The sequence below is a fragment of the Periophthalmus magnuspinnatus genome, chromosome 14, assembly GCF_009829125.3.
Source record: "Periophthalmus magnuspinnatus isolate fPerMag1 chromosome 14, fPerMag1.2.pri, whole genome shotgun sequence".
Classification (NCBI taxonomy): domain Eukaryota; kingdom Metazoa; phylum Chordata; class Actinopteri; order Gobiiformes; family Gobiidae; genus Periophthalmus; species Periophthalmus magnuspinnatus.
Window position 1 is genome coordinate 26,892,982 of NC_047139.1, and position 14,723 is coordinate 26,907,704.

The window sequence follows — 14,723 nt, forward strand, 5'->3', positions numbered from 1 at the left end:
ATCTTTTTTTAATCCCCTTCCATAAAAAAACACATAAGGCTCAAAGCGCCTCTAATATACATTCAAATCACACTAAAATGCGTCTGTCGTTGTGATTCTACATGTATTGTAATAACAAATCTAGGTCAGACATAGCACCCTTTAGTGAAAGCAGGGTAAGTTATTTACAGCAGACTGATGCAGTTAAGAGCTAATCTAAGATTTTTCTTATCCTGTCAAGAAATATCTGCTGTTTGTTCCTTAATATCATGGACAATGGAATGCGGCCAAAAAAGACAACAGTAAGATATCATCATTATATTTCTTTCTACAAACACAGGCCTTTTTTATAGCCTGATTGGGCCGTGAGATTAGACCTGAGGGTCTAAACAACATAGGCCTAATAAAATACTACAAAAAGGCTATTACATGACTGTTACTAGGCTTAATATAGCACATTGTTTTTCATAAGACAGGCTGTTTACTGGTAAGCAGCAGGATCATGTAAGGCAAATCAGATGCTATCACTTATCTGTGACTAAAGCTACTTCTGGGTTTCCTTTCCAGAAATTGAGCTGAAAACAAACAAAACCACCAAGACACCATGTATGTGACATTATAGAAGACTACACTAAATCTAAACTGTTTGATAAAAAAGTGTAAAATAAACACCATATAGGCTAGTAGAGCAACCAAAAGCCATTACAATTAATTTTAAATATTAGGCCTATATAAACATTATGCATAATAACCAAATATTAGAAGTGTTGGTTGTAATCTATCCACATTCACACTCAGGGCCTAATCTAGGCTTTAGGTTGTACAATGAGTGCCTAATATCACTACATGTTTGATTTTATGTGTCAGTTCTAAGTGAAAAGCTAAAAGAGAATAAAATGATTATATATCACTTTAACATGCTGCCTTCACTAGCCCACTCATGCTGGCGTCATCATCTAAAATATTCCTCTGCTCTCACTCCTCCACAGGACAACACAGCTCCATCACTTTGGTGGTGCCCTTGAGAAAATACACCCCCTCCCTCCTCCACTCTCTCCCTCCCTCCTCTCACTCTATCTCTCTCCCTCTTCTCTCTCTCTCTCTCTCTCTCTGTCTGTGTGATCATTTTCTTGACTTCCTCCTTTTGGACTGACTGCCTGTTCTGAATAGCAGAGCACAGGATATGCAGTCCCAGACAGCCCTCCCAGCTACAGCAGCAGTATTAGCAGCAGCAGTGGTGGAGGTGGTAGCCGTAGCATCAGCCGCCTGCGTCCAACAGTGAGGAGGACACCACACTCTCTCTCTCCCCCTCTGCAGTCAACATGAGTGCTGGCGACGTGGTCTGCACCGGCTGGCTCATCAAATCTCCCCCTGAGAAGAAACTCAAGAGATTTGTAAGTAGCCATGCACACAGAGACACCACTTGTTTACGTCCTGTCATTGTCCATTTTGCCCCTGCTCTTGAATGCCTGCTTCAAGCTTTCATAATGAGATACTATGTGGGGGCCATAGTGTGCTTTTTGTCAGTTTGAACCAGACCAAAAGCAGTTAAAATTCCTATTCCCCCATTTCCATGAATAATGGTATGCATGGTTTTATCTCATTAGTACCAACAACCTCACACTATCTCAACTGTATTCTGTTGTCTTGGAGCCTAATGTAAAATGGTGATAAACAACATATAGACCTTACTGTTGTACGGCTGTTGGGGTCATGTGATAATGCTGGGCTAGCCACTTACATGAGCTAAAAGTGTGTGTGTGTGTGTGTGTGTGTGTGTGTGTGTGTGATGTCTATTGTGAAACATGGGAAGTCATGTCAGCAGCAGTCAAAAACACTTAAACGACAAACAGAAATAGTCCAGTTTGCAGTTCCCCCTCAAAGTTGATTCGAGAAGAGCTAAACTTGTCAACAAGGCTGCCCGGAAAAGCTTGACTTCTGTTTTGTTGGAGGTAGTGGCAATGTTTTTGGTCAGCCATGCAAATTGGGTTGAGGCAAGGCAATATGTAAAACCCACTCTGCCTATTTATTCAAATAACCAGCCAAATAAACACCAGTTTGTGCTTGTCTGGAGCAGTGAAAGGGAAACCAAAATACTATACTACTACTACTTTATTTAATTTTTTAACCAGATAAAGGTTGCAATATTAAGGCTTGCAGTTAGAGGTAATATTTATGAAAATCAGAAGATATTTACTCTTTTTGGGCTTTTTGATTTAATTATGCCACATTATTATAAAAGGTCTTTAGATTTTTTTTTTGAGTTTTTATAGTCCTGTTAACAATTATGATGATCAAAATATGATTAGGATTATTTAAATAGATGACTAGTCATAATGATTCTGATTAATTGTTGCAACCCTAAATAACATTGACAGATTTTTTATTTTATAGTATCATTTATTGAGTACTGCTAAATGTACTATTAATATAATCACATAATGATTCAGAAGCACACAAAAGTCATCAGATTTTTTAAGTTATGTTTTTTGGTAAACAAAATAGTGCTATGTCATAATGATGAACTGAAACTGAATTGCTGATGGAGTGAAACACAGTTTTTGTGTAAGCAGACCTAAGCAAAACTCTTTGGAAGTTCCATTGTTTTATTTTCCACCTCTTTTCAGTTTAAGGTTCACGTATGTGTCGCGATGTGTCTCAGATTCTCTTTTCAATACACAGTAGGCTGAACTTTCAATTCTTGGTGTGTTTTTGTGTGACAGAGAGCATTTTACACAACCACATGTGAAACTGAAAGGCTTTAGTGATCATTGGTATACATGGTTAAAATAGTATGCAATAACCTTATAACTTAACTAATGAAATGTCAATCAATACTAAAACTGTGACCAAGCCAGTTCAAGTACTGTTTGTTACCATACTAAGACTTGAAACTTAGGACTATATCACAACCACAAAACAATCCTGTGCACGCAGTGGTGGAATGTAATGAAATAAAGATAGTAAAGTAATGTACTCAAGTACAAAATGTAGTTATCTGTCTTTTACTTAAGTGCTACTCTACATTTGAGAAAAAACATCTTTACTTTCTACTCCACTACATTTTTGAAAAGTTAAAAGTATTTTTATTATAGGTTGAGAACTGCTGAAAAGCCCAAGAGGTTTATTTTTAACACATTTTTGAGCAAATAAAAATATACAAAAATATACAAATAAAAATGTCAATTCAATTGTTTCTACTGAACAAAATTCACCACAAGCCTTATAAGTCCTCAATATCTACTTTTTACTTTTAAAGTACACTTTTAAACTGGTACTTTAATATTTGTACTTTTTTCATGTAAATGGTCACATTTTGCTATAGCGTTTTTCTACCTTCAAGGCACTCAAAGCGCTTTACAACAAGGAACCACTCACCCATTCACACACACATTCACACACCAGTGTACGCAGACACTGAGGGCAAGGTGGGTTAAGTGTCTTGCACAAGGACACAACGACAGCATTCATCTGTGTGAGTTAGAATCGCACTGCCAAGCTTCAGATCAGTGGACAAACACTCTACCAACTGAGCTACTGTCGCCCCATGTGATACTTTTACTTGAGTATTCATTTGCTCCAGTATCTGTACTTTTAGTCTCGTAACAAAACTGAGTGATCAATAGTCACATCATATATCAATAGTCACATCATATATATCTACAGACGTGTATTGCTATGTAACTAGTTACTTTACAAAGTATCATTGTGTCATTATGCGGTGTCTCTATTACGAGCAATACAAGAGAAATGAAATTTACAACATCTTGCGGAGGATCAGACTGCATACACAGAAAAATCCCAAGCTCTTTTGCTTTGCACCTCAAAAACAGCATTAGTTGAAAATGACGTGCAGCTCCAAACATGCATTCAGCTAACCACAACCCAGAGTGAAATGGTGTCAATGTGTGAATTATAGCACTTTCAATATTCAACTGCTAAAATTTGCCACAAAATATTAACCAATATAATAATTCTTTAGTCCAGTCACAACAAATTCATTTGTTTGGAGATATAAGTCCAGCCGGCAGCACTTCTCTCAATTTATTAGTCATTTTAGTTAAATACAGGCAGGTTCCTCTTCTCTGTGCTTCTGGGAAATTTGTGCTCAAGTTCCGCCCAGCAAACATTTGAGAAGAAAGAAAAGTTTGAGAAGAAGCGAATCTATCTCTAACAGTGTTATTATTATTTGTTTGTTTTGTGTTTTTACAGTCAATATGAGGATGTAGAGTCCTATATGAATATCCAAGCACACACATTTAGCTTATCATGTGATTGATTTGTTTTTATTTCACAGAGAAAGAAGAAAAAGTAAATCAAACACCTTAAGTGTTCTGCACACATCAGATGCATACATCTCAACACATTTGAGACTTGTGTTGGCCTATTACTATGAAATGTATGTGCATTAAAATCACAGTTTTTGGTGGACTGTCAAAAATGACATGACTTTTGAATAATTTCAAAAATAAAAAAATCAGTTTATAGTTTTCTCAAATATGTCTGTGTGATGGAAATTTAAGTATATTCATGAAGTATATTCAAGAAAATATTCTTATCATATGTCTTTAAATGCATTTGATCTGTGTCAGTGTGTCACACCCAGACCAGACATTAACATGTGGGAAGGCTCTGTCTCAAAACAAAAGTCACTCTGCTATGAAATGTATGTAGCTTTGTCATTATGGTATAAATACTCGGAGCTCAAATGTTCGGAGGAGACTAAGGACTAGGGGGGAGAGATACTCTAGGGGAGAGACTCTGAAAGACTTGGGATGCTGAAAGGCTACCAGTCTACGGCCAGGGGAGGCCTGGTCCCTGTCCTGTCCGTGTCTGCTATAAGAAAGAATACACCTTTTTGTATTTCAAATCTCCCCAGGATTTGCAAATGGATTACTTTTCATCTAGAATTGTAATTTTTCCACAACATCTGCATAAAATGCTCTTGTGGAAAACTACTTCAGACTGCACCAGTGCTACAAGTTTTAAGTGCACCACCTAATAGTACTGGTCAGTAAATGGGGAAAATTTTAAGGCAAAGTATGTATGGCTGTTTCTTATGCAGCTTTGGGAAAGTGACTTGGACAAAGAATATCATTTTGTCTATTAAAATATCATGTCAAGAAAATCCATCTTGGTGATCTTGAGTAAGCCAAGCTCAAGGACAGGTGATGGATCCTCATTGTTGTCCTGACAGTGGCATTGGAGAATGGGTCAAATGTAGAGAATGTACTTAAATGTAACAATATAAAGTTATCTTTCCTGTGTCAGGCCTGGAGGAAGCGCTGGTTTGTGCTGCGTCGAGGCCGTATGAGCGGAAACCCTGATGTGCTGGAGTACTATCAGAGTAAGAACTCCAAAAAGCCCATCCGCACCATCGACCTGAAGGAGTGCGAGGTGGAGATTTTGGATGGACAGCTTCGGATCAAGAGAGACTTTCACGGGAAGCACCTGTTTGTGGTGAAGACCTCCTCCCGAATCTTTTACCTTGTTGCCAAAACCGAGGAGGAGATGAAGGTCTGGATCAACAACATCAGTCAAATCTGCCACTTTGAGACGCTGGAAGATGCAGGTTAGTTAGTTAGTTTGTGGTTTATTTTCACTTGTACTACAGGAAATGTGATAGGCTTGTGGTCTAGTACAGGTAGGTGTGTCTGCTGAACACAAGAAGTAATATTTACTCTTATTGTATTTACTTTCACTGTAATTAAGACTATTCAAATATTGGCTTTGAATATCATGTCGTACTTTTAGATCCTGCCTGCTCTACTATTTAGTAATGAAACAATTATTAGGTCTATTTTTAATGAAGATCCACAGCCCACCAGAAGTGCAGCAAAGTCTTACTGTTAAGAGGGAAATGTTTTGAACTTAGTTTGCTCATTTACATTGGCTTTGTTTTGTAGGTATTGAATTAAGTTAGTTTGAGTTAGTTTGAATTACTTAACAAATGATTTGTGTTGCCTTTTTAAAATGAAAGATATGCTTACTCAGAAGAGTCAGATTGGTTGATTTGATGTGGCACCAGTGGCTTTCTTGCATCTCGAGCACTATAGTGCTACAGTGGATGCTGGCTGTTATGTGCAGCTGATATGGCATGCAACAGTAAAATTCTGAAGGGTTTTTTTGCATTCAAAGTGAACAGTGGCAGATGTTTTATGAGCAGATTTTTTTCCCTTGTAGCAGACCCTCTTGTGTGGCTGTGCAGGACTAGCCTTGACTGTGGCCTTGAGATAAATGGAATGACAGACATTTGTGAGCACAGGCCAACCTGACTAAAGAATCTAAAAAATATGTAAACAATGGAAAGAGCAGATAGAAATTAGATGTGTCTAACTTAATGCTATTTGTGCAATAAAGTAATCGTGTTTAAAGAAACTTACTGCACTCGCTCCACAGCACCATTACATAAAGGTTTAATCTGTAATTTTACATCATTATACTTGATACACTAATTGTTGTACTGTTTTTGTAATGGTTTAATGTTTTTTGTGTCTACTTAACATCAGTTAAACTTGCAGTAGTTGTGTTTTATCTTGTGTCTGTCTAATGCTGATGTGCACTCAGAAACTCTCACATCAGATGCATTGTCTTCCACAGAGAGCTCAGAGGACGGTTTCCCCCACACGCCCAATTCTCTGCAGCCCTCTCCGGATGGCTCTGTAGTCAGTCAAGTGGACAACACTTACCCCCCCGACTACCTCTTCCTCTCTCAGTGCAAAACGGGGAGTGTCAGCATCAGCAGGTCTGTCCAGTGGTGTCTCTGTTCAATTGTACACATATTATCTAATATCTGTGCACAGTTTTGCACTTTTAGGATGGGTGGATGAATTAATGTATGCATTGTCTGTTATGATGGTACAATGAGCTACTGCCACAAAATAATTTCCTAAAAGATTTATACAGTCTCTCTCTTTCTCTCCCTCTCTATCAATCTATCTGTTGTACTGTATTCAGACAGGAGAGCTTCAACTCAGACTACTCCCTGGAGCAAAGGTCATCTGAGGATACACACAGAGACATTGTGCCTTCCCCTCTTTACTCAGACTCCTCTTCGTCCCTGTCCTACCCCAGTGCGAGCCCCTGTGTCTTCAGTCACTGTAGATTGTCCCATCCACCTTTCAGTGCCCCCTGTCCCTCTATGGTCCTGCCCTGCTCTTCCTCGTCCCCTCTGCGGCGCCACTGTGCAGCAAGTGTCTTCCAGTTTGACACAGCTTTTGATGCGGCTACTGAAAGACTAACGCCTCCTCCACTGCCCCCCAAACCCTGCAATGTCCCAGAGCAGCCCAGTGAGAAGGGCCTTCAACGACCACAAGCCTTAAGCTCTCGCCACATTTCAAGCCACTGTGCCCTGTTCTCTAGAAGGACTTCTGTGTCCAGTTTAGACCACTTCAGACCAGGTACACTCCGAAAGCAACAATACAAATATACAACTATAACTAGACATCAGTGCAAAGCTTCTTGTATGCATTATCCTTATCATAAAGAAATGTGGTCTCAAAAGAAAAATATCTGTGTCGCTACCAATTTTCAACAGCTAAATATTTCTAGTAATAGAAGTACCCTTCAAAGATATCACCTTAATGAATGAATACCATGTTTGTAGTGTATACTTATACAATATATTATTCTCAACTCTACTATAACAGATGTGGATTTTTTTTCATATGGAAAACTATAAATTTGAGAGTAGGATTTTATTATTCACAGAATGTCTGGTCTTACACAAATGTTAATTGTGCTTTAGGAGATCTTGAAAGCAGAATGTTAAGAGACAGGAGACAAAGTCTAAATTTGGTAAGAAAACCTTAAATGTACTTTTGAATTTGTATTGTACTTTTCTCTACTGACCCCATGTGGTGATGTTATGAATAACAAAGACAGATTAAAGTACCGGTATAGTATCATATAGAATGATTGTCATGCAGTGTTTAATCTATGTATATGAATCGATCTCTCTGTTTCTTTTTCTCTTCCCTCTTTCACTCTCTGAATGGTGCCCTTTATTATTTGTCAGATCTAATGATGCTCTTTTTCCATTTAGCCTTTAAATACCACCAGAGTTCAGACATATCAAGAAGAGTCCTATGTTCCCATGTCCTCTCCCACGGTCGCCGTTAGCAACACTGACGGTGATGGGTACATCCCCATGAGCCCCAGAGCCTGTGGAGAAACAGAATCTCCTCCAAATCTCAGCTCCCTCATGTCTCAGCTTGGAGAAATCGCCCCTCCACCCATTAACCGTCATCTCAAGCCAAGGTTAAGGAGAGGTGATAGAAAATTTTATTGTACTGTAATATATAAGGAAATGGAAAAGGGATATGTGGACATAAAGTAATTATGATATGCAGTTATTGACACACTGACTGTTTCCAGCTCGACCTCCTCCACTTGACTTGAGAGGCCTCTCCACTATCACAGAATGTCCTACACATCTGGCTTTGAACAGAACAATGACTGACACATGGTAAATATCTTTTATAGATTTTAGTAATCCTTATTAACAAATTTCAAACTCTACTTAAAAAAATACTACAAATAACTTTTTGTTTCCCAAATTATAGCTTTATGGCAAATGGGGACATCACGCAAGCTGAAGACACTGGATGCACCAATGTAATGTCACTATCTCACTATATAACTCTGCATATTTCTTTGTATTGGTTTGCACAAACTTTCGAGTGTCAGCAGAATTGTTATTGTATGATGCTACATTTATGGCCTTTTCCTGTAAAATTCATTCATGTATATCTCAAAGTGGCCTTTAATGCTAGAATATTCTGCCTAAAAATACTTAGTGTACAAATATTGTGATGAAATTTAACCTCACAAGAAAGAGCCATAAAGAATGAAGTCATAAAACCTCAACATGGACTTTTTGTTACAGGAGTCAAGACACTCTTTCTTCCACAGCATTGACAGTACAGTGCTACCACCAGCGAGAAAATGTAACCTTGACTATCTATCACTAGATTTTAACTCTGCATCACCATCTCCAGTTCAAAAGGTGTGTTCAACCTACAGGATAACTTAATTGCACACAGCCAGTTGTGTTGTAGAACTAAATGTGTTAGGCTTATTAAGAATTAATTTTATAATGTCTAATAGTAAATCATATACATCTATAAATACTGACAAACTAAGCATGTACATCTTGTGTTTTATAGAAACCGTTTTTGTCTGATGAACACAGAGTGGACTATGTACAAGTGGATGAGAAGAAGACTCAGGCACTGCAAAGCACCAAAATGGAGTGGACAGATACCCGGCAATCCAAAACATGAGGACATAAAGAAAATACCATTGTCATATAAAAACAATGAGTATACAAGCAGACACTCTTTGAAACACTGTGAGAGCTTTGATGTGTAACAAAAGTCAGACTAATCATAGCCTATGTGAAATTATTGCCTATACATTTGTGTGACATATGCTTGAATAAAAGATTAATTATATTGATTTATATCCGTCAGTACGATAGTTGTGTGTTGGTGACACATGAATACATTAACAGGCCAACATCAAAACACTGGTGCATTTTTTAAAAAGGGAGGGGGGTCACACGTGCACATGTTGCGTCACTAAAATGCGCCGACAGGAGAAACACGAAAGGATTCGGACAAATTTACCTGAGGAGCAACTTTGCCACATATTTAATTCCTGCCTTTGCTTATTCATGTTTATCAATGCGTTAATAAGATACACATTGTGTTATATGTTTGAGGACTTTTCCACAGTCTTTGCAGTAGTTAGTATCTGTCTGTATCCCAGTACAAAGTGCTGTGGTTGTTAGCACCTCCGCGGCTAGCTGCGGCTGCAAGCAAATGACCAATTACCTACACTTTATCGGTGGACAGAGGGTTTTAGGATAAACTAAATAAAGTTTAGCCCCAAGATGGATAGTTATTGACCCTTTTCAGTGATTGGTCTACAGAAGCCCGTTATCATCAGCAGCTAGCGAAAGACTGACCGATGTTGGTAAGTTTGTTTACTTTCTGGATTGATTAGCTAGACTGAAGTTATGTGCAATTTGTCATATTCATGTATGCTGCTTACACGAATTGAATTATATGTTACGTTGGTGCAAAAATCAATAGTGTAATGCTTATTCTGTGGCATATAGCTTGTGTAAATTCAGACATTTTGATTCATGATTTTCCCAAAGTAAATACGAATCTGCACACCATCATTTTACCACAATGTCCACCACCACTTAAATCCTCAAATGTACACATGAATTATCTTCACCATGTGCTACTATGTTTTTCTGTTTTTAGGAGAGGGCAATAAGACACCATATCAAGATGTATTGTACCCTAATGGTTACATGGAGGGCCTAATCCACACTGATCAGTCAAAACATTTTCCAAAGGTAATAGCCATAAAGTTCTTAAATGTAATCATTAAATAGTAACCAGTACTTTTATTTGCTTGTGGGTCATGCATTTCAATTAATTAATGTAATGCTTATTACCCTGGTTCTAATGAGATGAAGAGGTTTTCTCTATAATTTGTCATTCTGACCATTCCTAACACAACATAAATTGAAATGCAAGTTCATTTGACTAATAATTAAAATTCTGTCAATATTACTATTGACTGTTGATTGAATTGATAGAGCTGTGTATGTACACTTTGAGTAGTAGTAGTAATAGTAGTAGTAGTAAACAACAGTGTACAGTTGTGCATTTTAGTGGGACATGTTTTAAAATTCATTTGTGAACCCATTCAGATTTGTAGGGAAAATGTGTATTTTAACTTGTGTCTTTGATATTACAGCATTATAGCCTTCGCAAATGGCAAAACTATTGTCTATAAACTTACTTATATAATACTGTCTATAAAAATTACTGATAATTCAAAAACTGTTTTACAGGGGGAGGTGAAATTTAATGCTGATCATCTGATATCATGCTCACTCTTTGAGGCGTGTTAAGAGTGATGGCTATGGCTTCCTCAATCACAGATGAAAACCTAAGTTACGCCAAGGAGTCTCCCTCTGATCACCTGCCCTGCTGTCCAACTGATGAGATCACAGAGGAGCTCCAGGCCAGTGAATCAAACACAACTGTGAAAGCTCAAAAGTCTGGAAAGTTTAGGCGAACTGCCTTGACCTTTTTTGGTGTTCGTAAAACAATCTGCATCTTGCCCAGCTTTTTTGTGGGGAGAAGTAAAAATCTGAGTAAGTGGTCATCTAAAAAAGCCATCTTCAAAAGCAAAACGCATGATGGGCTCAGTAAAGTTTGCCATGATGACAATCACAGAAGTGGCTATGCCTCTGCTGGAGATTTTGTGTACGACAGCCACAGGGATGTTGCAGGGGATCTCCACAGCTGTTGTCACAGCAAATTAAGTCCCTCTTCAGGTGATCAGAAATCTCTGAGCCTCCCTCGCCACAAAAGAGGATTAAGGGGTCTCTTTCAAAGCATTAAACAGCACAGAAATAACAGAAATGGGATAGATAAAGGAGAAATGTTTGCAACACGGAGTGAAACCCAGGTGCCTAATGTCCAGAGCTACACTGAACAGCATCTTACAGAGTGCCTGGGTTCTGAACCAGATGTGCCTGACTTTGATAACACTATTGGTCCTCAATGTACAGATGCAGAAAATTTGGAGTGTGTATTACTGGAAAATAGCCCAAAATCTGAGTTTGTTCATGAGCTAAATGATAATCAAATAGATGATATTAACCTAGTAGCACTAGTTTCTAGCGATTATGAGGAGTTGGCCAGAGTGCAGAGTGATCCATGTTTAAAACTGGAAATGGTGCCTGAACCTATGCTCAAGTTGGAAGCCACTGCTGGTTCATGTGAGCAACTGAATGTTATGTTTGAAGATGTAGCCTCATTAAAGAGCTTTGACTCACTAACAGGCTGTGGAGACATAATTGCTGATCAAGAAGACGATAGCATCACAGAGAGCACTGTTTCTGGGGAGCGCAGCCGAAATGGGGGCAAGAGGGCATCCTGTTATTTAACTTATCAGGGAGGTGGCGAAGATATGGCCTGTCCTGAAGATTTGGGGGAAGAGTGTCCAGACAATATGTGGATAAATGATGCATCAGAGGAAATGTGCTGTGCTTGTAACCAGGATCTCATGGATTTGAGCACTGAACTGACAGTATCTCACAATAGGGACTTGATGAATAGCAACAGTGCGCAGCAGGGAGCTGACAGCTCCACTGCTGATGTGTTGACTCCTCAAAGTGAGCATCAAGAGTCCGTCCCAAACAGCGACGAAGGCTACTATGATTCAACTACTCCAGGGCCAGAGGAGGGTCAAGAAAAGGCAGAGAGGTTACAGCCAGATAGGTTACCCCGGGACAGCTACAGCGGCGATGCTCTTTATGAACTTTTTGCACCAGATGAAAGTCTTATCAGTCCACATTATGAAAAGAAGTCACAGCTCTCTGGTTCAGATGAGAGTGAGTATTTAAATAAGGCAGTGGATTTCACAGACACTGCCTTTCTACCTGACATAAATGATTTAAAAATAAGTGATGCGCTGTACGAAGCTAACAGTTTTCTTGAAATGTCATGCACTAAACCCTCAGAGCTGACACAAAACCCAATTGGTCTGCATGAAGTGGGATTAAATAAACAAAGCAATTTGAACTCAAAACCACAGGCCTTTGTCAACAAGAATATGAAAACAAGTGCTTCTGCTGGAAAATCTTCAGATGCTGAATATGTGAAACGACACAGTGCTATATCCTTTGGTAGCACATCTGACCCAGATTTTGAAACCTTCTGTGAGCCTAAAGAACAACTTCTTGAAGAGAACAAGCCAGTGGCTTTACCATACAGAAACATTAAATCTCAATTTACAGAGGTTAGTGATGGTGTGGATAATGAACAAACTGTATGTTTCTCACAAGCACTTGAAGATTTCACCAAACGCACTCAAATGATGAGCAAATTGCACAACCGTATGGATGGTTTGGAGACGAGTCCAGCCTTCATTCCCAACATGGAGGCCTTGCCCGCCATAGTCACGTTTGACGTGGTGGATATGCACAATGAGGGAGAATATGATGAGCAGATACAGATGGACATGGAGGAGGAGCTTTCCTCTCCGTATCAAGAGTTTGAAGAAAGTTACCTGCAAAAGGATGCATTTGCTGAATGTGACTATCAAATGTTGGATCTTTATGAACAGAACCTTCTAAGTAATACATGGGCAATAGCAAGTCTGCCTCGACATCTGGGCCTTACTAAAGTGAGGCAATTTTTACCTGCTCCGCTGTCTCAGGACAGAAGAAGTAGATCTTTGGACACTGAAGACCTGGACTTAAACATGCCTGACAAATGCAAAGACCACAGAGGTGCTTTGCCCTCATGTTTTTTGATGGAAAGAGAGAGAGGTTCCTCATCTCACAAAAGTCTTCATGTACCCCTGAAAGATGGCAGCATTACATCACCATGGCAAACAAAGTCAGAAATGGCTTTGAGTCTTTGTACTTCAGCCTTGACCATACCTGTATGTAAAAGTCTAAATCAAACACAACTTGATACCAAAACCTCTGTTACACCGAACACTGATAGTACTAAATCACTGCGACTTTACTCCAGTACGTCCAACAGTGCGTCTTCTGAATTATTTTCAAGTCCAGAGCTTTACAACAGAAGGTGTCATCTTGCTTTGCAGACAGATTCTTGTTTACCTCGCACCCCTGTTTATTACACTGAAATGTTGGAAGATGGATCACTGTTAAATGATCAAGAAGAGCATCTCTTTGATAAAGCTGCTGTTGATGCATTGTCTTATAACCCATCTATGAAGGCCAAAGCCTTAGAGGGGACGACTAGAGGGGGCATTTCTCAACATTTTCTTAATTCAGCCCTCTCCATTGATCATACTAAATTTGAGTAAATTCTACTCTAATTTACCAGGTAGTTTGGGGATTGTGCCTATATGAGTGTTACTATGGAAGGAGTAATTGTTGCCAAGTGTGTGTGTGTGTGTGTGTGTGTGAGAGTGAACTGAAATGTTATATACTGTGATAAAACTTGTACTAAAATGATGTGATTTTGCCATGCTATAATATTATTATTGTTGTTAATGCTTCAAGGGATTTTTTTCTCTGTATTACCACCACATGTATAGTGTTTGTGATATGGTTTTCAGGAGTTTTACAAAAATGATCTTGATTGTTTTATACCACCTCATTGCCTTGAATGGCGTTTTGATGCTTGGTTTCCAAAAAAAGAAAATACTGGCTGAGCAGCCATCCTTAGGGCTGGGTTAATCTTTTTTGCACGTTTGGAATTGTATGCCGCTTGTCTCAGTCATTGTTTACTGTTCTTGGAAGTTGCATTGGACAGTACAAATAGCTTTTTTTTTTAGCAATTTAGTAGCAAATGAATACAGTACATTGCTTAACTATGTAGTGTAAATTAGCTTTGCCTTATTTGGTGTTTTCACCCTTTCATCTTGGTTGTATAACAATGTTTGGAGTTTTAGCAAAGCATCAAATTTAGTATTTTTTATTTTAGTTGTAACATGTAGGTCAGAGTTTTAGCAGCAAATGTATTTTTTTATATTGTGTAAGTCACATATATTTGCACATTGTATTGTAATCAGAGTGAATGCAAACTTTTAACTATAATGAAATTGTTGATTTCCTTGAAATATGTTACTATTTTGCCATTGTAAAACACTGCCTTACACATAATAAACTTTATAAACACATCAAAACTCATTATTTGTAAACTCCCTAACTCATTAACTAAGTTCCATCT

At 38.5% G+C, this 14,723-nt stretch overlaps 2 protein-coding genes across 3 annotated transcripts; both read left to right on the plus strand.

The window, feature by feature from the left end:
• The first annotated feature begins 1,096 nt into the window (after positions 1-1,096).
• Positions 1,097-9,442, plus strand: gab3 (GRB2 associated binding protein 3). Of its 2 annotated transcripts, none has more exons than XM_033979062.2 (10): positions 1,097-1,373; positions 5,251-5,551; positions 6,580-6,724; positions 6,937-7,379; positions 7,727-7,776; positions 8,024-8,249; positions 8,356-8,446; positions 8,544-8,595; positions 8,867-8,986; positions 9,147-9,442. In XM_033979062.2, the coding sequence occupies exons 1-10, from the start codon at positions 1,302-1,304 to the stop codon at positions 9,261-9,263; spliced, it is 1,617 nt and encodes a 538-aa protein (XP_033834953.1). In that variant the 5' UTR covers positions 1,097-1,301; the 3' UTR covers positions 9,264-9,442. The 2 variants fall into 2 exon arrangements, with proteins under 2 accessions (XP_033834953.1, XP_033834951.1); XM_033979060.2 differs by having other exon boundaries at positions 1,103-1,373; positions 7,730-7,776.
• A 105-nt stretch (positions 9,443-9,547) lies between these two features.
• amer1 (APC membrane recruitment protein 1) lies at positions 9,548-14,682 on the plus strand. Its single transcript, XM_033977807.2, has 3 exons — positions 9,548-9,957; positions 10,257-10,351; positions 10,856-14,682. Exon 3 carries the CDS (start codon positions 10,921-10,923, stop codon positions 13,852-13,854), a length of 2,934 nt encoding a protein of 977 aa, XP_033833698.1. The 5' UTR covers positions 9,548-9,957; positions 10,257-10,351; positions 10,856-10,920; the 3' UTR covers positions 13,855-14,682.
• The last annotated feature ends 41 nt before the right edge of the window (positions 14,683-14,723 follow it).